The sequence below is a fragment of the Eumetopias jubatus genome, unplaced genomic scaffold, assembly GCF_037043125.1.
Source record: "Eumetopias jubatus isolate StellerSeaLion01/CBP00866 unplaced genomic scaffold, mEumJub1_p1.0 scaffold_10, whole genome shotgun sequence".
Lineage (NCBI taxonomy): Eukaryota > Metazoa > Chordata > Mammalia > Carnivora > Otariidae > Eumetopias > Eumetopias jubatus.
In genome coordinates this window covers 127,614,896-127,641,277 of record NW_028274816.1, presented here as the reverse complement: position 1 = coordinate 127,641,277, position 26,382 = coordinate 127,614,896, and the positions used below count along the sequence as shown (strand labels likewise).

The window sequence follows — 26,382 nt, the reverse complement described above, 5'->3', positions numbered from 1 at the left end:
TTTTAGCTTTTTATTTTGAAATGATTTTAAGCTCACATTAAAATTGCAAAAATGGCACAGAGAGCATAAAGATAAACATATAGATCAATGGAATAAAACAGTGTCAAGAAACAAACAAATGGTCAATTGATTTTTGACAAAGGGGCCAAGACAATTCAAAACTGAAAAAAATAGTCTTTTTAGCAAATGGTACTGGGACAACGGAATATCCACATGCAAAAGAAAGCATTCGGACCACCCACAAAAATTAACTGAATGTGAATCATAGGTCTACATGTAAGAGCTAAAACTATAAAACTCTTAGAAGAAAACACAGAAGTACATCTTTGTAGGTTGGATTAGGCAATGGTTTCTAAGATTTGACACCAAAATCATAAGCAATAGACGATTTGATAGGTTGAACTTATTTAAATTAAAACCTTTGATCTCCAAAGAACCCATCAAGAAAATGAAAAAATAACCCTAAGAATGAAAGAAAACTTTTGCATAGCAAATAAAGGACAGGGGACTTTTTTTTTTTTAAGATTTTATTTATTTATTTGAGAGAGAGACGGAGAGAGCATGAGCAAGGAGGAGAGGGAGAAGCAGGCTCCCGCTGAGCGGGGGAACCGACATGGGGCTCAATCCCAGGACCCTGGGATCATGACCAGAGTTGAAGGCAGACACTCAACCAATTGAGCCACCCAGGTGCCCCAAGGACAGGGGACTTGTATCTAGGATAAAGAACTTCCAGAACTCAATAATAAAAAGACAACACAATTGTAATATAGGCAAAGGATCTGAATAGACATTTCATGTTTATATACATATACATGTATATGTATATATGCGTATGTGTGTGTACGTGTGAATATTTATTATATTATATATTATGTATTATATATATATTATATATATATACGTATATGTATATATGCGTATGTGTGTGTACGTGTGAATATTTTGAGGACGAACCTCAAAAACATGCTAAGAAGCCAGTCACAAAAGATCACTGTTGTATGGTACTAAGTATAAGAAATGTCTAGAGCAGGCAAAACTATAGACTTGGAAAGTAGATGAGTGGTTGCCTAGGGCTGAGGAGTAGGAGGTCGGAGGGATTGGGCAGTGAGTGCTAATGGGTACAAGGTTTCTTTTTGGGATAATGAGAATGTTCTGGAACTAGATAGTAATGATAATTGCACAACTCTATAAATATGCTAAAAATCATTGGATTGTATACTTTAAACAGATGAATTTTATGGAATGCAAGTTATATCTCAATAATACTGTTTAGAAATAGTACAGGGGCACCTGGCTGGCTCCAGTCAGTGAAGAACACGACTCTTGATCTCGGGGTTGTGAGTTAGAGCCCCACGTTGAGTGTAGAGATTACTTAAAAATAAAATCTTAAAAAAAAAAAAGAGGGGTGACTGGGTGGCTCAGTTGGTTAAGTGTCCTACTCTTGATCTCAGCTCAGGACTTGATCTTGGAAACAGAAAAAGAAATAGTACAGAGAGTTCCCATGTACCTTTCACCCACTTGGGAACTTCTTACATGACATAGCAGAAAAATCAAAACCAGAAATCGACATTAGTACTTTTAACAAAACCATAGACAATAGTAGGATATTACCAGGGTTTAGAACAATACCGGGCACACAAGTAAACCTTATACAGGTGGAAGGACTTCATGACAATGACAATGATGAATATAATAATAATGATGGTGGAATTTCTATTGTTGCCTGTCTGATTGGCTGTTTTCAGAGCTGCCATATTGGTTCCTCTTTCTAAACTCCAACTCTAGCAGTTTCTACCACTTGGGATTCCTTTTTCTTTCCTCTTTCTTTATTCCATCAAATCCTTCACACCCACCCATTTCCATCAAATCTTTACTAATGCTCCTCTTCCTTCTGTGACCTGTGTGAATCTCCGCACCAGCCAGCCCTTGCCTGAACTCTTCTTTGCATTTTTCTCTATTATTTCACCTCTGAGTCCTAAGTTCTTAGCCAGATTGAGAGGTTGTATCAGTTACAATTCCTCCACAGTAAACTGTGTGAGTTCAAACAAACTTACCTGTTGACTAAGTCAGATTTGAAGTTGTTAGGATATGGGCGCCTGGGTGGCTCAGCCGTTAAGCGTCTGACTTCGGCTCAGGTCATGATACCAGGGTCCTGGGATCGAGCCCCGCATCGAGCCCCGCATCGAGCCCCGCATCGAGCCCCGCATCGAGCCCCGCATCGAGCCCCGCATCAGGCTCCCTGCTCAGTCAGGAGCCTGCTTCTCCCTCTCCTACTCCCCCTGCTTGTGTTCCCTATCTCGCTGTGTCTCTCTCTGTCAAATAAATGAAGAAAGCTTAAAATAAATAAATAAAGTTGTTAGGATAGAATGAGAGAGAAAGTGAAACAAGGATGGCAGGAGATGGAGCACCATTCAGGCAGCAAGACAGGCAGAACCTGAGGGAAACAAGAAGCATTTATAAGGTGTCCACTGTATACTCCATAATGCAATCATTGCCAGAGAGAGAAGAAATGGAACGGAGGCGGAGTGGTAAAGACACCGAGCAAAGTTGTTCCCCAAGGCTTTTTTATTTTTCCAGGTTCATTGTCTAACTCTGACTTCACGGGTTAAATGCCCTGCCCCCAACTCCCAACACATTGCATTGTAAGATCCTGGGTTGCTAGGCCTCCCCGTTCCCTACGAGCTCCATGAGCTTGGCTTTTTCTCCTGTTGCATTTCCAGCCTCTGAATCATACGGGGCACTCAGTAAATGAAGGCTTAATGAATGAATGTACGAACGAACAAAGGACTGATGGACTCGGAGCTAGCCGACCTCAAGTCTACACTTACGAAACTAGACACAGTGTAATGCGCAGATTTGAACAAATTTATTTTTCAAAAATAAGGTCTGTCGTAGTCTGATGGCCCCCAGTCGCGGACCGTAAGGCAAGGCCCATCTACTACAGGGCCCCAGGACAGCTGAAAAAGGTGGAGGCGGGGCTTGCGCCCACCGGACCCCACCCTCCTGCGTTTTAAGCTTTCCGCCTATGGACCCGCCCTCCCTGGCCCTATCTGCAAGTCTAATTGGTGAGCTCTCTAATCCGTTTGAGCATACGGGCGCCTATTGGATCAACTTCTGAACGAGAGTTGCGTACTTCCCGGCATTGGGAACGCGCGGCGGACGTAGGTTTGCCGCCATTGCTTTGCGAAGAAAGCGGCGCTCTGTGTGAGGGCTTGTGGGGGTGCGTTGCGGGCTTAAAGGGCTGGGCTGCGGGAGGCGTGATGGGGTCCGGCTGGATGACCGGAAGGTTGGGAGGGGCCGGGCTGGGCGAACTCAGCAAAACGGGACTGCAGGCAGGGGGTGTCGACGCCTTCCTGCTAGGCTCGGCCCTATTGCTCGTTAATTTTTTTCTTTCTCTGTCTCCCAGATTCTCCGGGAATGGCCGGAGTATTTCCTTACCGAGGGCCGGGTAACCCGGTGCCCGGCCCTCTAGCCCCATTGCCAGATTACATGTCGGAGGAGAAGCTGCAAGAGAAAGGTGAAGAACGCGTGCGGGAGCGGTGCCTGCGGGCCCGCAGGCTTAGGGCGGGTGTGCGCGTGCGCGTAGCGGGTTTGACTCCTTTCCCTGTTTTGGCAAGCGTCAGAGCATTAGGTGTCAACTCACTTACAGTCCCATTTATTTTTTCATCTAATTAAGTGTTTAAAGGTGTCTGTTGGGGCCCCTGGGTGGATCAGTCGGTTAGCGTCTGCCTTCGCCTCAGGTCCTGGGATCGAGCCCCGATTGGGCTCCCTGCTCGGCCTGCTTCTTCCTCTTCCTCTGCCTGCCGCTCCCCCTGCTTGTGCTCTCTGTCTCTGTCAAATAAATAAAATCTTAAAAAAAAATAAGATGTCTGTTATTTGCAGGCGCTGATCCAAGCCATGGGACACAATAAGCAATGAAAAAAACCCTGCTCTGACAGGGGTTAAGTTGTAGGGAGGGAGGTAGACAATAAAAAAACTTAAGAATCTGTAACAAAAGTGTTGGACAGTCACAAATGTGATAAAGGAAAGAGTAAAGCAGAGTGAGATAAGAGAGTGCTCCTGCTGTGTGCCCACCCCTAACTCATACATCCTGACCGGGGCTTACCCTGGGTCAGGAGGTGGGGATGATTAGGCTAAGGGTATGCAGTTGTTTAAACTGAGGTGTCTTTGTAGCCCGAAAATGGCAGCAATTACAGGCCAAACGCTATGCGGAAAAGCGGAAGTTTGGATTTGTGGATGCTCAGAAGGAAGACATGCCCCCGGAACATGTTAGAAAGATCATTCGAGACCATGGAGACATGACCAACAGGAAGTTTCGCCATGACAAAAGGGTCTACTTGGGGTAAGGCACCTCTTGGAATTATATCATTTGGAGTTTGGCCCCTTTTGCGTCTCCCTGTCCTGGATAGCTGCTCTATCATTTTGGGACAGGAATCCTCTATGACAGCCCCGGTTGGTGGTTAGAAGAGAAGAGAAAAACCTAGGATTCTGTGATAATTTTCAGATCTTCCTTTACTCTCTTGATTGCCCTAATTTTTTTTCTTGACCTGGCACTAATTTATTGAAGCTGTGATAAGATGTCCCTATCTTTAAATGGGTTGAAACCCATAACAGGACACTATGTTCTTGTTGCCTGTAACTCCTCAGTGAGCAGAATTCTGAGGTTCAGGATAGTTAACTCCTACGGCCTCTATACTCTTGTTTTTCTGTGGCCCCAAGCTGAGTGAAGACAGGTGTGAGGGCCTTAGCAAATCTCTTCTCCATTTGGATGCAGAAATGTTAGCCACTTAATAAATTGGTCTAAGATAAGCTATTTAAAAAAAAATAGCCGTAGATGTTTTGTTTATAAAAAAATGTTTTATGAGAACTGTGCTAGGTGCTAGGGATATAGCAATGAATAGAAAATAATGGCCTTTCTGGATCTTATGGTCTAGTGGCATGACAGACATGAGAAAAATGGTTATGATGAAATATGAGTATTATTTTTTACGGGAGGGTACAGAGAGTATAGAATGTGTAGTAGTCCAAAAGCTGTTTTTAGAGGGACGGCTGTTGATATAGAGGGACAGAAACCCAATATTGTGGGACTGTGAAGTTTAAGGGGAAGAGTGGCACAAGTGGAGAGCGAGGGTGGGGGGAGACTCGGGGGGACGGACAGTGTTCCTGGTCAAGGAGGGCCTGTGTGCTAAGTTTGAGAGTTTAGACTGTAAGGCAGGCTTTTCTGTGGAATGCGGTACTGTGATACCATGCAGCTTCTCTGCATGGCACAGGTAGCAGAACACCTTGTCATTTATAATTCTCTCTCCCTAATGTTGCAGTGCCCTCAAGTACATGCCCCATGCAGTCCTCAAACTCCTGGAGAACATGCCTATGCCTTGGGAGCAGATTCGGGACGTGCCTGTGCTGTACCACATCACTGGAGCCATTTCTTTTGTCAATGAGATTCCCTGGGTCATTGAACCTGTCTACATCTCCCAGTGGGGGTGAGAAAGGCTGGAATATGGTTGTTGTTGTTGTTGGTGCAGGTGGTGGTGGTGGTGGTGGTGGTGGTGGTGGTTGGGGGCAGTGGGTGGAAACCATAGTGTGACATTGCTGACTTTTAGGTCAATGTGGATTATGATGCGTCGAGAAAAAAGAGACCGGAGGCATTTCAAAAGGATGCGTTTCCCCCCTTTTGATGATGAGGAGCCACCTTTGGACTATGCTGACAACATCCTAGATGTTGAACCACTGGAGGCCATTCAGCTAGAGCTGGACCCTGAGGAGGATGCCCCTGTGTTGGACTGGTTCTATGACCACCAGCCATTGAGGGACAGCCGGAAGTGAGTGATGATGGTTGGAGTTACTGCTCCTGTGAGAGTTTTGGAAATCCAGAAGGAATCCTGGGTGAGCAATGGCTTGGCTAGGTATGACATAGGACTGTCTTTTTTTCCTAGGTATGTGAATGGCTCCACTTACCAGCGCTGGCAATTCACACTGCCCATGATGTCCACCCTCTACCGCCTGGCCAATCAGCTCCTGACAGACTTGGTAGATGACAACTACTTCTATCTGTTTGATCTAAAGGCCTTCTTTACCTCCAAGGCACTCAATATGGCCATTCCTGGAGGCCCCAAATTTGAACCTCTTGTTCGAGACATCAATCTCCAGTAAGTTGGAGATATTAGGGATTATAGGCACCTTGGGTTGAATAAAATCTAATCTTGATCCTTGAGATCCTGTTGTAGTTTCCAAACTCCCCAACTAGTCTGCTCATCTTTTATTTTGTACCCTAGGGATGAAGACTGGAATGAATTCAATGATATTAACAAGATCATCATCCGGCAGCCTATCCGCACTGAATACAAGATTGCTTTTCCTTATCTGTACAACAATCTTCCACACCATGTCCACCTGACCTGGTGAGAGCTACAGCAAAGGTGGGGGAAAAGAGAGGGTTGGGCCAGGGCGGGAGAACCTGAGCTTACTCTTCTTTCATTTTAGGTACCACACTCCTAATGTTGTGTTCATCAAAACTGAGGATCCCGATCTCCCAGCTTTCTACTTTGATCCTTTGATCAACCCAATTTCTCACAGGCACTCCGTCAAGGTGAGAAGGAACATTTGACCTTAGTTTTTTTTGTTTTTTTTGAAGTTTTTATTTATTTATTTGTCAGAGAGTGAGAGAGAGCACAAGCAGGGGGAGTAGGCAGAGGGAGAAGCAGGTCCCTGCTGAGCAGGGAGCCCGATGTGGGGCTCGATCCCAGGACCCTGGGATCACGACCAGAGCCAAAGGCAGACGCTTAACGACTGAGCCGCCCAGGTGCCCCTGACCTTAGCTCTTTGAAGAGAAATTTCCTGACCGTGGCTGAAGTGTTACTAGGTAAAGAAAAAAGTGTTACTAGGTCAAAATTCAGCTACGGGAGACATGTTTGTCATTCTGTTTAGTGTTCCGCTTGAGCTTTAAGCTAATTTGACCGTTCAGCGCTTGGCTCAAACTAAGTTATTGGTATAATCTGGGTTTCTGTGATTGGCACTTTGTATATAGTATATTATGGTCTGTGTGCATTATGGGTTTTTCTACAATCCTTTTATTGAGATACAGTTCACATACACCTGCAACTCACTCATTTAAATTGTACAATTTCAGTGGCTTTTAGTTTATTCACAGAGTAGTTCATCCATTCCCATAGGCAATTTTTGAACCTTTTCATCATCTCAGAAATCCCCATACCATTAGCAGTCACTCTGTTTCCCTCAAACCTCCCTTGCCTAGGCATCTCCTAGTTTTTCTGTAGATTTGCCTATTTTGGAGATTTTATATAAATAGGATCTTACAATATGTAGTCTTTTGTGATTGGCCTTTTACACTTGGAATAATGTTTTTGATGTTTACCCATGTTCCACAGTGTTCTTTACAGACCTTCTTAACCTAGCATAGTTTTTGTGTTTACTTAAGGTATTGAGGCTCCTTTGGGAGGCCTTTGGTGGTGAGCCCGTTGGGGTGTGAGGAGTGATGCTTGCTTTCCTGGTTGGTCCTGGCTTGTTCTTTGCTCCCTTGGCCCCTTTTGCCCTGGCCCTTTAGGGCTTCTCTTGTCTGGCAGTCCAGTTTCCATGGTAGATGGAGCCACTGTGCTCGGCCCCAGAGAGTTTCCCTCTCATCCCAATTCTCTTCCCAGTTCACTGGGAGCTGAACCTTTGGGGCGTTCTTCTTTCAGAGCCAGGAACCCTTGCCTGATGATGATGAGGAGTTTGAGCTCCCAGAGTTTGTGGAGCCCTTCCTGAAAGACACACCCCTCTACACAGACAATACAGCCAATGGTATTGCCCTGCTCTGGGCCCCACGGCCCTTCAACCTACGCTCTGGTCGCACCCGCCGGGCCCTGGACATCCCCCTTGTCAAGAACTGGTAAGACTACCTGAGGGGTTGGTAGTGGGTGTATAGAAGAAAAGACTCCCAACTGGGTGGGCATGCAGCCTTTCCCAGAGTGATTAGAGGGAGCAATGGGCTAGCTCTAGTTGTCTTGTTTTCCCAGGTATCGGGAGCATTGTCCTGCTGGGCAGCCTGTGAAAGTGAGGGTCTCATACCAGAAACTGCTGAAGTACTATGTGCTGAATGCCCTGAAGCACCGGCCTCCTAAAGCCCAAAAGAAGAGGTAAGGTGCCTGAGGGTCATTGCTCAGACTTCTTTTGTTCCAGAGCTAACCAGGAAGCTAACTCTCCCTTTCCCTCTTATTCCCACCCCAGGTACCTGTTTCGCTCCTTCAAAGCCACCAAATTCTTTCAGTCCACGAAGCTGGACTGGGTGGAGGTGGGGCTGCAGGTTTGCCGCCAGGGCTACAACATGCTCAACCTTCTCATTCACCGTAAAAACCTCAACTATCTGCACCTGGATTACAACTTCAATCTTAAACCTGTCAAGACCCTCACCACCAAGGTGTGTGCATTGTACCTTAACAGTCTTCTGGGCTTGAGGGATGGACTGGTTTTGCTCTGTCCTCTGAGGAAGGCATCGATCCAGTCGGGACCATTGCTGGTTAATGTTTTTTCTATTCTTGGCACCTTCTCCAGGAAAGAAAGAAATCTCGTTTCGGGAATGCTTTTCATTTGTGTCGAGAAGTTCTGCGTTTAACTAAGCTGGTGGTGGACAGTCACGTGCAGTATCGATTGGGCAATGTGGATGCCTTCCAGGTGAGGCCAGGTATCCCTGATGCCCGCCCCAAGTAGGGAAGCTGAATGAAGCCTGCGCTGATCGTGGAGCTGGCTCTAGCTTAAAGCCCGATGGGGTCATTGTGTTGCAGCTGGCAGATGGGTTGCAGTATATCTTTGCTCACGTGGGGCAGCTGACGGGCATGTACCGGTACAAATACAAGCTGATGCGGCAGATTCGCATGTGCAAGGACCTGAAGCATCTCATCTATTACCGCTTCAACACGGTGGGACCCCGCCCTCGTACTCTCACTTTCTCCATCCAGTTCATTCATTCATTCCTTCGTTCATTGGGGGAGGGAGAGAATCTGAAGCAGAATCTCCACGCTGAGCGTGAAGCCTGATGCCAATCTCCATCTCAGGACCCTGAGTTTCAGATCCATTTTAATTTTCAGGTCTAGTCAGGGCTCTTTTCCTGGACCGAGTTAGAGAGAGGCTCTACAAGTATCATTGCTTGCCCTCACTTTGTGAATTGTAATGCTTCCCCCCAAAGTTGCCTTTTTTTTTTTTAAGATTGTATTTATTTATTTTCTAGAGAGAGAGAGCACAAGCAGGGGGAATGGCAGGCAGAGGGAGAAGCAGACTCCCTGTGAGCAGGGAGCCCGATGCGGGACTCCTACGATCGTGACCTGAGCCGAAGGCAGACACTTAACCGACTGAGCCACCCAGGCGTCCTGAAAGCTGCTTTTAAATAGGGAATCTCAGTTACTGGTTTCTGCCTTAGAATTTTCTCATTTACTCCATTTTAGATGTTGAGGTCCCAGAGTTTTGCCTCTTTTCCCCTCTGTTGTCTAAGATGTGTTCTGTGTGCAGTTTTCTATTGTTCTCTAAATGAATTGCTAACTTATCTTCTTGATTTCTGCTTGGGACCATAGGGTCCTGTAGGGAAGGGCCCTGGCTGTGGCTTCTGGGCTGCTGGCTGGCGGGTCTGGCTGTTTTTTATGCGTGGCATCACCCCTTTGCTGGAGCGGTGGCTGGGCAACCTCCTTGCCCGACAGTTTGAAGGTGAGTGGTTTTCTGTGTCCGGCTTGTGTTTTATTATCGCTTCACGGGTAGATCATATGTTCCCATTCTATCCCCTGCTCTTGTTTGAGACTGAGAATCCCTTCCTGCTGGATTGCCTCTTAAGAGGTCCCATTCTCTAGTGAATCTGACCTACTATTCTGTTTTTTGGGCTCCTCTCTGGGGCCTTGAGGCTATCTTGCATTTGCAGAATGGAAATTTCTCAGAGGCATAGTTGTGAATGTCTTGAGATAGCTTGTCTTTTTTGCATATGCTGGGCATATGGACACTTTGTTTATACTTTTTGATTTCAGTGTAACTGTGGTTAATGAGGGGGCATGATGGTAGAGACTCATTGAATTGTGCTTTTAATCAATTTCACTCCTAGGCCGACACTCTAAGGGGGTGGCAAAGACTGTTACAAAGCAGCGAGTGGAGTCGCATTTTGACCTTGAGCTTCGGGCAGCCGTGATGCATGATATTCTGGACATGATGCCTGAGGGAATCAAACAGAACAAGGCCCGGACAATCCTGCAGCACCTCAGTGAAGCCTGGCGCTGCTGGAAGGCCAACATTCCCTGGAAGGTGGGTGTCGCCCCAACTCCGAGAAGACATGGACATCATCTTTCTGGGGGTAGGATTATCACTCCTGGGCTCCATTTCAGAGCTGTGTGGTTGCTATCCCTTTCTCATTGTGCCTTTTGTACTTTCAGGTACCTGGGCTGCCAACACCTATCGAGAATATGATCCTTCGATATGTGAAGGCCAAGGCTGATTGGTGGACCAACACTGCCCACTACAACCGAGAACGGATCCGCCGTGGAGCCACAGTGGATAAGACTGTTTGCAAAAAGAACCTGGGCCGCCTCACTCGGCTGTATCTGAAGGCAGAACAGGAGCGACAGCACAACTACCTGAAGGTTAGGCAGCTGAGGCTAGGCTGGACGTGGGGAGTGGGCAGAGGGATACACTGCAGAGTTGGGACCATGCCTTATCTGTAGGGATTAGGCTACAGTGGGAGGCTGATTATCATGTCTGTTTTGCAGGATGGGCCATACATCACAGCGGAGGAAGCGGTGGCCGTGTATACCACCACTGTGCATTGGTTGGAGAGCCGGAGGTTCTCACCCATCCCATTCCCCCCACTCTCCTACAAGCATGACACCAAGTTGCTCATCTTGGCCTTGGAGCGGCTTAAGGAAGCTTACAGGTGAGTAGAATAGGTGGATTCCTTTGGAAAGATGAGAGCGGGAAGAACAGCATCCTTGTCAGAGTCCAAAGGAAGGCGGTTTAGCCTCAGTCCTTTCTGGGTTTGGCTTCCTATTGGTTTTCCCATTCATCTTTCCCGTTTCCTTGTCAGTGTGAAGTCTCGGTTAAACCAGTCTCAGAGGGAGGAGCTAGGTCTGATCGAGCAAGCCTATGACAACCCCCATGAGGCATTGTCCCGCATCAAGCGTCACCTCCTCACACAGAGAGCCTTTAAAGAAGTGAGTAAGCTGCCCCCCACGTTTTCTATTGGCTATGCTATTCTTTCAAGGCCCCCAGGGTGTAGTGGGTTGCCTCAGGTGATTGGTGGATCCAAGTAAGCCAGCTTCCTTGTCCCACAGGTGGGCATTGAGTTCATGGATCTCTATAGCCACCTGGTGCCAGTATATGACGTGGAACCACTGGAGAAAATCACTGATGCCTACCTGGACCAGTACCTGTGGTATGAAGCTGACAAGCGCCGCCTTTTCCCACCTTGGATCAAGCCTGCTGACACAGAACCACCTCCTCTGCTTGTTTACAAGTGGTGCCAAGGTAAAGTTTTTCTGGCTTTGCCCTTGGCGAATGAGGTGAATTGGGTTGATTTGAGGTGAATTGAGTTCTACATCAAAATTCTCATCCAGGCAGTAGAATTAGTTTATTCTCTTGCTGCATAGTGCCAAGGTCGTAGTGTTGATGTTAAACCAAGCAAAGCCGACACTCTTACAAGTGAGTCTTGTCTCACTCCACTCTTAGAATGAGTGGAGTGAGACAAGGTTATGGGTTGTGATGGGTACTGCAGGCACTAGCCTTGGAATTTCTAACCTGCTGGAGACCTGTTTTGCCTACTCCTCAGGCATCAATAATCTGCAGGACGTGTGGGAGACAAGTGAGGGTGAGTGCAATGTCATGCTGGAATCGCGCTTTGAGAAGATGTATGAAAAGATCGACTTGACCCTGCTTAATAGGCTGCTGCGACTCATTGTAGACCACAACATAGCTGACTACATGACAGCCAAGAACAATGTCGTCATAAACTATAAGGTGTGTCTTGGGGGGAGGGTATCAAGGAATCGGGGAGTGTGTCTGGCTCCCTGAGGTAGGATTTGCTGAGGGGAGGACCAAAGAGGATAGGCCCTAGAGAGACCTGGGACATGGCCATGAGTTAAGAATTGTTCAGAGTTGTAAATCTTTCTTTCTAGGACATGAACCATACAAATTCCTATGGGATCATTAGAGGCCTGCAGTTTGCCTCATTCATCGTGCAGTACTATGGTTTGGTGATGGATCTGCTGGTATTGGGACTGCACCGGGCCAGTGAGATGGCTGGGCCCCCTCAGATGCCAAATGACTTTCTCAGTTTCCAGGACATAGCCACTGAGGCTGCCCACCCCATCCGTCTCTTCTGCAGATACATTGATCGTATCCACATTTTCTTCAGGTAATGGCTTGCCTGGATTCTTATTCTTGCATTGAGGCATATGCCCAGCCTCTGGACGAAGCTCTTGTACCTTAGTTGACTTGTTGCAGGGTTGGGGCTCTAAAACAGAATGAAGTCCTATGAGTAGGGTGGGGGTTGGAGGTGGGCTTTATCTGCAGAGCTATAGGTCTTATGAGGTCCCAGGTTATTTCAGTCTCAGCAATGCATCTTGCCTGGTATAGGTTCACAGCAGATGAGGCTCGGGACCTGATCCAGCGTTACCTGACAGAGCATCCTGACCCCAACAATGAAAATATCGTTGGCTATAATAATAAGAAGTGCTGGCCCCGAGATGCCCGCATGCGCCTCATGAAGCATGATGTCAACTTGTGAGTCTAAATTGGGACTGCAGGAGCTGGAAAGACATTAGCCTGAGGGACTCAGAGAACAGTTAGAGGGAATTTATGAGGTTGTGTCCTGGGCTGGAGGAGTGTACTGTCCTAGAATACTGCGAGTCTGGCCTTCTGAGGGAAGTTCCTTCAAGTTCTAGGAGACTGATGTGACCATATGTTCTCTGTGAGCAGGGGTCGGGCAGTGTTCTGGGACATCAAGAACCGTCTGCCACGGTCAGTGACTACAGTTCAGTGGGAGAACAGCTTCGTGTCTGTGTACAGTAAGGACAACCCCAACCTGCTGTTCAACATGTGTGGCTTTGAGTGCCGCATCCTACCTAAATGCCGCACCAGCTATGAGGAGTTCACCCACAAGGATGGGGTCTGGAACCTACAGAATGAGGTACAGTCTGGAAAGGGGGCTTGGATTAGCATTACCACCCCTGTACCTCTGGGGTACGCAGGGGTGCGGAACACCATCACACCTTTTCATTATTGGTCGATTGAGCCTTGTTGGGTGGGTAGGGGTTAGTGGGGGGTGGGGGTCAGAGTTGGTCTTTGCTTCTGCGGCAGTATCAGAGACAAATTAATCTTGACCTTATGGTTTAGGTTACTAAGGAGCGGACAGCACAGTGTTTCCTGCGTGTGGATGATGAGTCAATGCAGCGCTTCCACAACCGTGTGCGTCAGATTCTGATGGCCTCTGGCTCTACCACCTTCACCAAGGTATATAAGGCAGTCAACCCTAGCTTGCCTCATGTCCTCTGTCCATCTCCCATCCCTTTTAACTCTTCCCCTCGTTGGCTCTTGTTTCTTCCCAGCTTTTCTCAGTGTACTAGTTTCCACGCTTTATGGTATAGCAGCTTAGAGTGTCAAATCAACTCAGGTACTTTCTGAGAATACCTTGTAGGGAATGTGCAGCCTAGTTCTGCATAGTTGTGATGACTCTAAATTAAGGTAAGAACAGAAGTTGGATTCTTTAATTTGAATAAAATTTTCATTTTTGGGGGCGCCTGTGTGGCTCAGATGGTTAAGCATCTGCCTTCGGCTCAGGTCATGATCCCAGAGTCCTGGGATCGAGTCCCACATTGGGCTCCCTGCTCCTTGGGAGCCTGCTTCTCCCTCTGCCTCTCTTTCTTTCTCTCTGTCTCTCATGAATAAATAAATAAAATCTTTAAAAAAAAATTTTTTTTTCATTTTTTGTATCTTACCAGGGGCTTTATTATTTATTCATATAGTTGCTCTTTTAACCAACAATAATGTATGTTAAAAAGCAAGTATAACTAGCTATCTCAGTGTTTATTTTCCCTTTCAGTTGCTTCCAAAGGCCCAGCTGCCTTCAGCTGGAATTGAGAAAGAATAATCTGGGGATTTGTTAGCTCTGTATACTTAAGTTTCCGTAAGGTTTAAAAAGCCACCCTGCTCTTCCTGCTGTCTTTCCATGCTGCCGTAATGGTGCACATAACGTCTTGGCTGACGCTCTGAAGAGCATCAGTAATGCCAAAAAGAGAGGGAAATGCCAGGTTCTTTTTAGGCTGTCCTCCAAACAATGCTTTTGTTAAGGATACATTTTCTTAGTTGTTTAAGTAATCTCTACACCTAATTTGGGGCTCAAACTCCTGATCTCAAGATCAAGAGTTGTATGCTCTTCCAACTGAGTCATACAGGCGCCCATTATCTTAGTCTTTCTTACTTAAAATATCTCATGTTTTTTGGGGGGTGTAGTACAAGAGAAAAGTTTTTCTTTTTAGGTTGGTTTATTCCCTCCAGGGGCCAAATAATAAGAATTATATAACTCATTCAGTCTATTGGTATTTGTTGATAACTACTGTGTTCAAGGCTCTGCACACACTACACGTAAGATAGAGTCTCTGCTCTTGTTGAGCTGGCCTACCTAGTTGGAGAGACAGATCCATGGACAAGAGAACTGCTAACAGGTTGTAGTGTTTGTAGAGCTGTGGTATTATTTGGGAATTTGTGAGAAGACTCAAGTTAATGACTCTAGCCCAGTCTGGGGGAGGGAGAGGAAAGACTTCCTGGAAGAAGTAACGTGATGAGGCAGGTGGGGGAGGGTATTCCTTCAGCCTTATGTCTGGAGAGGTAACTAGCATGATACGTGTGGGGCTATACAAGGTTCAGGTTTATTGATAGAGTATGGTTGTGGAGTTGGGACTGTTAAGAAATAGGGGCTGGATAGATAAGCAAGAGCCAGATGCTGGAGGGTATTGCATGTCTTGTTAAGAATCCTGTGAGGGTCTTAGGTGTAGAAATGACCTTTCCAGATTTCTGTGTTAGGTGATTCACTCTTGTAGCTGTGGGGGGGATGGGTTTAGAGGAATGGGGTGGGAGATCAGGTTTGGGGACTTCTGAATTCCTGATGACAGTAATGAGAGCAGTGAGGAGACGGGAGCAGATTTGATAAGTAGTTAGCAGGGAAAGTCAGCAGAGCCTTATTTTGGTGGGATGCCAGAGGGAAAGGAAAATAAGTTTTTGGCATGGCTGACTAAGTAGATATTGGCACTACCAACTGGAAGAGTACAGGAAGAAGAGCAGGTTTAGGAGGGAAGATAAATGGATTTAGTTTAGGATGTAACAAGTTTGAGGTTTCTGAGAACATCCAGCTGGAGGTGTTTGGCAGGCATCTATTTCTTCCATTCCAAGATAAGTATATATGTACGTGTGTGTGTTTCCCCCCTTAGTGATGCCTCTTAAATTGATGGTCTCTTAGATTTGCTGAAAAATTCTTTGAGCTTTAAGTTTTTGAGGGAGAAATGAGGTGAGAAGGAGCAGTGAGGGGTAATTTCGAGGCACCTATAGGATGTCCAAATGAGATATTTTACAGTCTGATGCTTGAAGAAGATATCTGGGTGGAAGATGTAGATTTAGGAGTCTGTCAGCATGAAGGTGGTGGTTTAAAGCTCAAGAGTGAGCAAGATTGTCCAGGTCAAGCGTAAGGAAAGAAAAGAGCAGAGGGATGAATTTGGAACCATAGGAAACACTGTTAGCAGCAGCGTGGCCAGACTGGGAGAATGCCGGGTCATCAGAGCCAAGGATGTCAGGAATTGGGGCGGGCATTTAACAGTGTCAGTTGCCTAAGAGTGTTTTAGTTAGATAAGGCCTGAAAAGTATCCATTGGATTTGGCAGTCAGGACGTCATTGGTGACCTTAGCAAGAGCTGTTTCAGAAATAGTGGGGATAGAAGCCAGATTGCAGTGGGTGAGGCTTTATGGGAAGTGAGGGAGTGGAGACAGCAAGGACTGGCAACTTGCCAGAGCTGGAGTAAGAGGAAGAAGGACATCAGGTGCCACCTAGAGGGAGATCTAAGTCAAGGTGCTATTTTTAAAGGGGATTGACTTAAGGATGTTCCCATTAGGAAGGAGTCAGGGGCAGTTCAGGGTGCAGCAGACCAGTGTGGTAAGTGATGGAGCAGTGTTCCAAGAAGTTGAGTGTGGGGGTACAATAAAGGGCAAGCAAAGGGAAACATCTTCTGATCCTAAAAGAAAAGAGGTCTGGATAGGTGCGAATTAAAGTTGAGTGGGAAATTACAGTAAATCTCGAATTTTTCAGTTTTGCCTGGATTGGACTTGAGCACAAGGGTAAAGGTATTATAGGATTGTTGAAGAAACTGTGTTCCAGGTGGTTTTCAAGAAAACCAGGACAACTCTTGAGTGTGAGTTCTTCCCAGAAACACTTAGCTACTCAACGACAGGATGGGCAAAGTGGATACATCATAGCGGTGAGGTGATTCAGGATTGGGGTTTGCCAGAGGACTGTTGTGGAGTGGTAAGGGATTGGATGCAGGGGAATGCAGAATGCTCGCCCCTGTTGGGATCCTGGATTTGTTTTGGGGGGTGAGTGGGGGGTGGGAAGAGACCAGAAGAGGCCAAAGGCCTTGGAAGAAAGTGTAGGGATCAAAGGAGTAGATACGTGAGAGGTTTGAGCCTGAGTAGTATCAGAGGTTAGGGAAACAGTTTAGAAGCGGTTAGAAGCACAGGTTCTGTAGTCCAGTCAGGTTCAGATCACAGCTCTATCACATAGCTAGTGTGATTTTGGACATGTCACCCACTTTGGGCCTCAGTTCTCTCCATAAAGTGGGGATACTGATGATGGGGTGCCTGGCTGGCTCAGTTGGAAGCACATGCAACTCTTGATCTCAGGGTTGTGAATTTGAGCCCTGAGTTGGGTGTACAGATTACTTAATTAAACTTCTTAAAAAATGGGGAGGGGTCCCTCGGTGGCTCAGATGGTTGAGCATCTGCCTTTGGCTTAGGTTGTGATCTCAAGGTCCTGGGATCGAGCCCCTTGTCAAGCTCCCAGCTCAGCGGGGAATCTGCTTTTCCCTCTCCCCCTGCTTGTGGTCTGTCTCTCAGATGAATGAATAAGATCTTAAAGGGGGTGGGGGCAGATACTGAGGGGCAGCTGGGTGGCTCAGTCAGTTAAGCTTCTGACTTGATTTTGGCTCAGGTCATGATCGCAGGGTTGTGAGATCAAGCCAGGGCTCCCCTCTCAGTGGGGAGTCTGCTTCTCTCTCTGTCTCCCTCAAAACTTTATAAAAACTGGGCATACTGAATGTGTTATCTAGCTCAGAGGGCTTTTGTAAGAATTAATGTATATAGTAAGTTATATTATTCAATAAATTGCTTAATAAACATTTACTGTCATTAATTACAGGGATCAGGAATTATGATCAGATAATAAAATACTGGAATTTATTTCCTGAGGTGTGGTTAGGTAAAGTACTTGGAATAAAATTTCTTGGTCTTCCAAGATTGATAATAGAGGGAAATATCCAGTAGGGTAAGAGATGGCTGGACCTTAAGGCCCTATTCTTGTCCTCTAAAATTTCCTTCTTCCTTGGACTCTTGGAATCATTGCTGCCACTGCCACTTTAGATCCTCTCGTCATTCTTGCTTTAGGTATAATGTAGCACACTAGCCCAAGCTTGGAGACAGGACCGTTCCCTTCAGTCCTAGTAGTGGTTATAAAATAAGGCTGGGACATTTAAGCAAGGTTTTGGTGAGGGCCAGGAATAACAGAAGGAAAACAGAGATGGATGTAGATAATCTGACTTATAAAGTGCAGCTTTCTTTCTTTCTTTTTTTTTTTTGAGATTATTTATTTATTTATTTGACAGAGACCGAGAGAACACAAGCAAGGGGAGTGGCAGACAGAGGGAGAAGCAGGCTTCCCGCTGAGCAGGGAGCCTGACACGGGGCTCGATCCCAGAACCCTGGGATCATGACCTGAGCCAAAGGCAGACGCTCAACCATCTGAGCCACCAAGGCGCCCCAAGTGCAGCTTTCTTAGCTTCAGTTTTGGAAGGGCCTTATGGCTACCTTCCTGCTTGGTTGCCTGCCTTCCCACTGTGCTTCCCTCACCGGGGAGTCCCTTTTTGCATGTCCAGATGACTTGAAGTCTAAAGCCAGAGGGACAGGGGCGCCTGGGTGGGGCACTTGGGCAGCTCAGTCTGTTAGGCGTCCACCTTCAGCTCTAGTCATGTTCCTGGGGTCCTGGAATCGAGCCCCATGTCAGGCTCCGTGCTGGGCAGGGAGCATGCTTTCCCCCCACCCCCTGCACTTGTGCTCTCTCTCGCTATCTCTCTTTCTCTAAATATATATATTTTAAAGACTTTATTTTATTTATTTGACAGCACACACAGCAGGGGGATTGGCAGGCAGAGGGAGAAGTAGGTTCCCCGCAAAGCAGGGAGCCCGACGCGGGGCTTGATCCCAGGACCCTGGGATCCAAAGGCAGAGACCCAACCAACTGAGCCACCCAGGCGCCCCTAAATACTTTTTTTTTTTTTTGAAGATTTTATTCATTTGAGAGAGAGAGAAGGGGGCTAGGGGCAGAGGGAGAGGGAGAAGCAGACTCCCCACTCAGCAGGAAGCCTGATGCGGGACTGGATCCCAGGACCCTGGGATCATGACCTGAGCCGAAGGCAACCGCTTAACCGACTGAGCCATCCAGGTGCCCTCTCTCTCTCTAAATGGATAAAAAAAATCTTTTAAAAATGAAAAAGAAAATAAAGCCAGAGGGACAGACCTCAAGAGAACATCTGTACCTGGCAGTAGATGTATTTCTCTGTCTCTGTGTTTCTCTCTCTCTCTCAGAACAAAACTTTGGGGGTTTTGTTTTGACTTCTATTTCACATTATTTATTTTTAGATTTAATTTTTTATTATTTTTTTATCTTTTATTTTTTTAAAAGATTTTATTTATCTGACAGAGAGACACAGAGAGATAGGGAACACAAGCAGGGGGACTGGGAGAGGGAGAAACAGGCTTCCCACAGAGCAGGGAGCCTGATGCGGGGCTCGATCCCAGGACCCTGGGATCATGACCCGAGCCGGAGGCAGATGCTCAACCGACTGAGCCACCCAGGCACCCCTAGACTTAATTTTTTAGAACAATTTTCGATTTATAATAATTTGAGAGGAAGGGACAGAGATTTCTCATATACTCCCTGCCCCCACACATGCACAACCTCCCCCATTATCAACACCACTCACCAGAGTGGTACCTTCTTTACCAAGGATAAACCTACACCAACGTATCATAATCATCCAAAGGCCGTAGTTTACCGTCAGGTTCACTCTTGGTGGTGTATTTTCTGTGGGTTTGGACAAATGAAATTTTGTTAAGTCGTGTCTTTATTTTCATTCAGTTAAAAATATTTTCTAATTCTCCTTGAGAGTTTTTATTTCACCCATATGTTTTTTAGAAGTATGATATTTAATTTAAAAATATTTGAGGGGTTTCCAAGTATTTTTGTTATTAGTTGCTAGTGTAATTCCGTTATGGTCAGAAAACATACTTTGTATGATCTTAGTTTTTCCAAATGTCTTAAGACTTGTTCTGTGGTCTAGCATATAAGGTCTGTCTTGGTGACTGTCTCATGTATACTTGAAAAGAATCTGTATTCTTACTGTTGGGTAGTGTTTTATAGATGTCAGGTCAGATTGAATGATTGTGTTGTTCAAGTCTTTCTATATCCTTAATGATTTTTTTGTCTACTTCTATCAATTACTGAGAGAAGAGTCTTGGAAATCTCCAATTGTAGATTTATTTATTTCCTCTTTCATGTCCATCTCTTTTGTTTTGGGGTTGTTTTGTTTTGTTTTCAGAAGGGGTTGTTCAGAGACAGTTCACTTTATTAAAAGACATTCAAGGGCGCCTGGGTGGCCAGCCGTTTAGCGTTTGCCTTCGGCTCAGGTCATGATCCTGGGATCGAGCCCCACATCGGGCTCCTTGCTCAGCAGGGAGGCCTGCTTCTCCCTCTCCCACTCGCCCTGCTTGTGTTTCCTCTCTCGCTGTCTCTCTCTCTCTCTCTCTGTCAAAATATACATAAAAAATCTTAAAAAAAATAAAAATAAAAAAAATAAAAGACATTCAAGCCTTGGGGCATGTGACTCAGTCTGTTAAGGGTCTGACTTCAGCTTAGGTCATGAACCCAGGGTCCTGGGATCAAGCCCCGTGTCAGGCTCCGCATTTAGCAGGGAGTCTGCTTGTCTCTCTCATCCCTCTGCTGTCGCCGCCCCCCCCCCCGCCCCGCCTTTGCCTCTTGCCTCCCCCGCCCCCCCTTGTGCTCCTGCATGTGCGCATATGCTCTAATAAATAAATAAGACATCCAGTCTTTTAGCGTAAAGCCACATGATGTTTTTCAAGAAAATTGTATTTTTTGAGCATGGAAGAATTTCTGAAGTTCAGAAATCTGGAATCTTTAAAATATTTAGAAAAAATTACCCACATAACAATTAGGTTGTAATTGTATAAAAAGGCAGGACGTTTTGTTGAATATGACTGAAAGTTGGGCAAAATATAGTTGGCTTGCAGATGGAAAACCAACAAGAATTCATCCAAGCTATTAGCAGGCTTAGGGGAGTGGGGGGCCATTTCACTGATACCAAAATGCAAACTGACAAGCATTTTGTCCAAGGAGCAGTGAACCTGAATACAGGTGATGACCAAGGGAGTGTGCCAAATGGAGTGCTATGTCATGTACCTCAAGAGACTGCTAGGGTTAGAACTGGACTTTGTAACTGGTAAACACAAATATACCACTACTGTTTGTTTAAGATTTTATTTATTTATTTGACAGAGACAGCGAGAGAGGGAACACAAGCAGGGGGAGTGGGAGAGGGAGAAGCAGGCTTCTGCTGAGCAGGGAGCCTGGTGTGGGCCTCGATCCAAGAACCCTGGGATCATGACCTGAGCCGAAGGTAGACGCTTAATGACTGAGCCACCCAGGCCCCCCATGGTTTTTGTTTGTTTGTTTGCTTGCTTGCTTGCTTGCTTTGAAAGATTTTATTTATTTTAGAGAGAACACAAGTGGTGGGGGGGGGGGGAGAAGCAGTCTCCCCACTAAGCAAGGAGCCCAACACAGGGTTAGATCCCAGGACCTTGGGATCATGACCTTAACCAAAGGCAGCCTTGTAACAGACTGAGCCACCTAGGCCCCCCTGCAAAGACACTTTTTTTAAAACTATTTTATTTATTTGAGAGAGAGCATACTAGCGGGGGGAGGGGCAGAGGGAGAGGGAGAAACAGGCTCCCTGCTGAGCAAGGAGCCCAACTTGGGGCTTGATCCCAGGACCCTGGGATCATGACCTGAGCTGAAGGCAGACACTTAACGACTGAGCCACCCAGGCACCCCGGGTTTTTTTTGTGTTTTTTTTTTTTTAAGTAAACTCTGCACCAAGCATAGGGCTTGAATTCACATGCTCCACCAGCTGAGCCAGCCAGGTACCCTGGGTGGGTTTTTTGTTTTGTTTGATTTAGTTTCACTCTTTGCTTAGTAACTACCTGAATTTTTTTGTTTTTTGGGGTGTTTTTTTGGTTGCTCTGTACATCTCTGACTTACTACAGTCTCTACTGTGCCCATTAGTCTACTACTAAGATCACTTTGCATGTAGTACGAGAACCTTACAACACTGTACTTCCATTTCCCCCCTCTTTGTAGAATTTTTTCATATGTTTTAACTGTACCTGTATTATAAATACAATAATAGTTTGTTACTAATTTTGCTCTAAATAGCCTTTATCTTTTACAAAAATTACAGAATGAGCAAAAATATCTTTTACATTTTACTCACATACTTTATCTGGTTTTCTCCATTACTTCGTGTAGATCCAGATTTCTGTCTAGTGTTTTCATTCTGCTTAAAGAATTTCCTTTAACATTTCTTGTAGTAACAGTCTATTGGCAGGGAATACACTCTGCTTTTGTTTGTCTGAAAAAGTGTTTACTTTGCCTTCATTTCTATTAACGTAAACTGTTACTTTTTTTTTGCAATTTTACAATGTTATTAATTCCATTAGTGTATTTTTTTTTTATTTCAGATACTGTAATTTTTATCTCTAGATGTTCTGTCTGGGTACTTAGTATCTTTTCTCTCCTTACTGTGTTCATGTTTTTCTTTATATATTCAAGCATAATTACAAGATTTGTTAAATAGCTGTTGTAAGGACCTTGTTTACTGATTTCATTATTTGTGTTATTGCTAGGTCTGTTTCTGTTGATCGAGTTTTTTCTGATTATGGATAATTCATTCCTATTTTTTTTGCATGGATGGTAATTTTTTATTACATGCTAGAAATTTTGAGTTTTACATTATAGGTTTTGTTATGTTTTGTTAAAAAGAATTGTGTTATGTGCAGTTCAGTAACTTGTGGATTAGTTTGATCCTTTTAGGACTTGCTTTTAAGCTTGGTTATGGCAAGTCTATAGCACCCTTTGTTCTCTACTTGCTATATTTGCGAGTAGGGGGTGGGGCAGACCAGGAGAGAATATCTTAAAAGACTCCCCACTGAGCATGGGGAGTCTTTAACTTCAAAAAAAAAGTTCTAGCACTTTTTTGTTCTTGTTAATGTACCTCCATTGCTAGGTTGATAACTTTCTTGGGGCTCTACCCAATTCCCATGTATGACAAGGTCTCTCTACTCTAGTAGATAGGAACACAAACTGTTGGCAACCTTCTATGACCTGTGGGACTTGTTTAGCTTTCTGATCTGTGGCGTTCTTTTTTATTATTATCATTTAAATTCAATTAGCCAACATAAAATACATCATTAGTTTCAGGCGTAGAGTTCAGTTAATCATGAGTTGTCTGTAACACCCAGTGCTCCTCACATCCAGTGCCATCCTTAATGCCCATCACCCAGTTACCTCATCCCCCTACCCAGTTTGTTCCCTAGAGTTAAGAGTCTCTGGGTGTTCTTCTAGACCTTGAGTTTTACTGCATACAGATTGGTGCTCAGCCAAAAGATCCCTTCATGGATCTCCAGGAATCGCTTTCTGAGAACTTGCTTCTCTCTAGTACTTGTACCCCACAAATTCTAGCTGCCTTGGCCTCCTGAATTCTAATCTGTGTCTCTTCAATTCAGTGAGACCGTTGGACTTTGTTTCCGTTACCCTTCCATGTGTATGGTGCAGCTGGGAAACTGCCAGTAGGCAGGAAGCTGGGGCAGTTGTGGGGCTCACTTCATTTGTTTGCTTTTTCTCAAGGGTCATGGTCTGTGTTGCCTATTTGTCAGTTGTCTGAAGATACTGTTTTATGTATTTTGCTTAGTTTTGTAGTTCTTTATGGCGGAAGGTAATTTCTGTGGCCCCATTAGTTTTCATTCCCTCTATTAATTTCTAGTAGTTTTTCTCATCCCTTTTCCTCCTCTGCCCACCCCAGATTACTTAACTATATTTGCTCTTTTTTTTAAGAGGTATTCAGATAAGTCAGTTTTAATTAGATCCTATACACACATTTGCTACTAAAAATCAAAATAGCACAAAAAGATTTTATTAAAATTTTTGAAAACCACAAAATCTAACACATCTGCCCTAATCTTGCTCTAACCAAACCACCCAAAGTTTCCTGTGTATTCCTTCTGCACAAGTTATTTGGCTTCCAGTTTTTGAGGTTAGGTCTTGTCTTAATGACTTCAGGCCTCTCAAACACACAGGCAACACTCAAAACGTATTAGTGCTTCCTTAGGTCAAATCAAAAGGTGGACGTGTACTGAAGTCATTCAGATGCAAACTACAGGATTCCTCACAAATTACTGGTATGAAGGTAGAAAAGATATAAAAAGGAAGACTTTATAGTATCATAGATTACCAAAATATTATAGTTTGCCCTAACAGAGAGCAGCTTTCCCAAGCTGCTGCAAAATGATCCTAAAATCACTAAGAAACCGTACAAGAATAAAGTTTATGGGGGCGCCTGGGTGGCTCAGTTGTTACGCATCAGCCTTCGGCTCAGGTCATGATCCCAGGGTCCTGGGATCGAGCCCCACATCGGGCTCCCTGCTCAGCGGGAGGCCTGCTTCTCCCTCTCCCACTTCCCCTGCTTGTGTTCCCTCTCTCGCTGTGTCTCTCTCTGTCAAATAAGTAAATAAAATCTTAAAAAAAAAAAATAAAGTTTATGTTTACATTGGCTCTACATCATAATTATTCTTCATGCTGGTTTCCTCAGAAAGATCTTCATGATAAAGGCAGTAATGACAGTGACATCTAAATCTTTCTACTCTTGATACACCGTCCTCAGCTTCCTTCTGCTGTAGATCTTTGTGAAGCTGGGACCCCGGGCTGAGGTTCGCTGGTACTGAATCCTTCGAATCATCCTTGCCATCCTTTCTTTCCGAGCGGTTAACAAAGTCCTTACTCCAGTCCTCCTCCCGCTGCTGCTAAGGATGCGCTCAACGAGCCCCTGTGGTTTCTTCTCTCTGTCCTGCTGCTGGGATGGATATTCTGGTAGCGGGGCAGGGAGTTTGATACTAGAGTCGAGATTCAGTTTACCAGGGTTCTTTGTTAATACTTCGGAGATAGTTTGAGAGGCACCCGAGCCTTCCTGGGACTTCTCTTCACTGGGCATCTGAGATGATCCCAGGTCCCAGGTTGGGTAAAGCTGCTTCGGTGAATCCACTGGAAGCCTGGTCACAGACGGAAGCTCCTCCTAGATCTTCGGGGTCCACTGGGAGGTGATGCTCAAGACTCAACTTGCTACGAAGTACCCTGGAAAGAACTTTATAGCCCAGAAGGAGCGAGAAAAACCCAAACTCCTTTGGAGTGGCAAGAGAAAGAACAAACCTCAAAGTTCCCATCGGGTTTCCCCTTAAAACTACCACTATATTTGCTCTTATTTTAAGTGCTTATATTGCCTTAATTGATTTTTTTTTTTTTTGAGATTAAATTCACACTTTAAAAATATACAATTCAGTGGTTTTCAGTATGTGTAACCATCACCACTATCTAATTCTAGAACATTTTCATCACCCCCAACAGAAACCCTGTACCCATGAACAGTCATTCACTCCCCATTGTTCCCCCCTACATCTAGCTCCTGGCAATCATGAATCTTGTTTCTGTCTATATGATTTTGCCTAGTCTCGACATTTCATATAAATGGAATTGTGCAATATGTGACTTTATTGCCTGGTTTCCTTTTTTTAAAGATTGATTTATTTTAGAGTGAGAACACGTGTGTGCGAGTAGGGGGTGGGGCAGACCAGGAGAGAATATCTTAAAAGACTCCCCACTGAGCATGGAGCCCAACGCAGGGCTCAATCTCAGGACCCTGAGAGTATTATCTGAGCCAAAACCAGGAGTCAGATGCTTAACTGACTGTGCCACCCAGGCGTCCCTGTCTAGTTTCTTTCACCTAACATGTTTTAAAGATTCATCTGTGTTGTAGCATGTATCAATACTTGAACCTTTTCATTTATGAGTAATATTCTTTTATATGGATATACCACATTTTGTTTAGCCATTTGTCAGTTGATGGACATTTCGGTTTTTTCCCCCACTTTTTGGCTATTACAAATAATGCTGTTGTGAACATTTGTGTACACATTTTTGTGTGGACATATGTTTTCATTTCTTTTGGGTATATACTTAGGAGTAGAATTGCTGGATCATATGGTAACTATGTTTAACCTTTTGAGGTGATTCAACCATTGTACCATTTCACATTCCCACCAGCAGTACATGAGTGTTCCATTTTCTTCACAAACTTGCCAGCAGTTGTCACTGCTTTATAGCCATTCCTGTGGGTGTTAAATAGTATCTCATAGTAGTTTTGATTTATATATACTTTCCTAATGACATTGAGCTCAAATTTTCCTTGAGAACTAGGGAGAATTTAATTAACTGGATCAAGTAGTCCCTGCCACCACCCCCTGCTGCCCCGCATAGCTCCCGTATAATTTACTTTCTCCCCACTTTTTTCAGATTGTGAATAAGTGGAACACAGCTCTTATAGGCCTTATGACATACTTTCGGGAGGCGGTGGTGAACACCCAGGAGCTCCTGGACTTGCTAGTGAAGTGTGAGAATAAGATCCAGACACGTATCAAGATTGGCCTCAACTCCAAGATGCCCAGTCGGTTCCCTCCTGTTGTGTTCTATACCCCTAAGGAGTTGGGTGGACTCGGCATGCTCTCAATGGGCCATGTGCTCATCCCCCAGTCTGACCTCAGGTAGGACTTGGTTGAAAATCTTGCTACGGGTGCCTGGCTGCCTCAGTTGGAAGAGCATGCAACTCTTCATCTCCTGGTCATGAGTTTGAGCCCCATGTTGGGTGTAGAGATGACTTAAATAAATAAACAAAAAAACTTTTTAAAAAAAGGGGAAAAAAATCTTGCT

General features: G+C 45.1%; 1 protein-coding gene and 1 pseudogene across 1 annotated transcript in view; one reads left to right on the top strand and one right to left on the bottom strand.

The window, feature by feature from the left end:
• Nucleotides 1-3,132: 3,132 nt before the first annotated feature.
• PRPF8 (pre-mRNA processing factor 8) overlaps nt 3,133-26,382 on the top strand; it is a 32,872-nt gene continuing 9,622 nt past the window's right edge. The window contains exons 1-25 of the mRNA XM_028109038.2: nt 3,133-3,220; nt 3,407-3,517; nt 4,174-4,342; nt 5,319-5,483; nt 5,604-5,822; nt 5,937-6,149; nt 6,276-6,401; nt 6,484-6,589; nt 7,698-7,888; nt 8,016-8,135; nt 8,227-8,416; nt 8,551-8,670; nt 8,781-8,915; nt 9,564-9,693; nt 10,079-10,275; nt 10,404-10,610; nt 10,737-10,900; nt 11,051-11,177; nt 11,298-11,490; nt 11,792-11,979; nt 12,138-12,376; nt 12,598-12,744; nt 12,940-13,150; nt 13,357-13,473; nt 25,969-26,216. Coding sequence (XP_027964839.1) covers nt 3,418-3,517; nt 4,174-4,342; nt 5,319-5,483; nt 5,604-5,822; nt 5,937-6,149; nt 6,276-6,401; nt 6,484-6,589; nt 7,698-7,888; nt 8,016-8,135; nt 8,227-8,416; nt 8,551-8,670; nt 8,781-8,915; nt 9,564-9,693; nt 10,079-10,275; nt 10,404-10,610; nt 10,737-10,900; nt 11,051-11,177; nt 11,298-11,490; nt 11,792-11,979; nt 12,138-12,376; nt 12,598-12,744; nt 12,940-13,150; nt 13,357-13,473; nt 25,969-26,216 — 4,022 coding nt within the window. The 5' untranslated portion in view covers nt 3,133-3,220; nt 3,407-3,417. The remainder of the gene's footprint in view (nt 3,221-3,406; nt 3,518-4,173; nt 4,343-5,318; nt 5,484-5,603; nt 5,823-5,936; nt 6,150-6,275; nt 6,402-6,483; nt 6,590-7,697; nt 7,889-8,015; nt 8,136-8,226; nt 8,417-8,550; nt 8,671-8,780; nt 8,916-9,563; nt 9,694-10,078; nt 10,276-10,403; nt 10,611-10,736; nt 10,901-11,050; nt 11,178-11,297; nt 11,491-11,791; nt 11,980-12,137; nt 12,377-12,597; nt 12,745-12,939; nt 13,151-13,356; nt 13,474-25,968; nt 26,217-26,382) is intronic.
• Nucleotides 24,168-24,842, bottom strand: LOC148163488 (developmental pluripotency-associated protein 3-like; annotated as a pseudogene).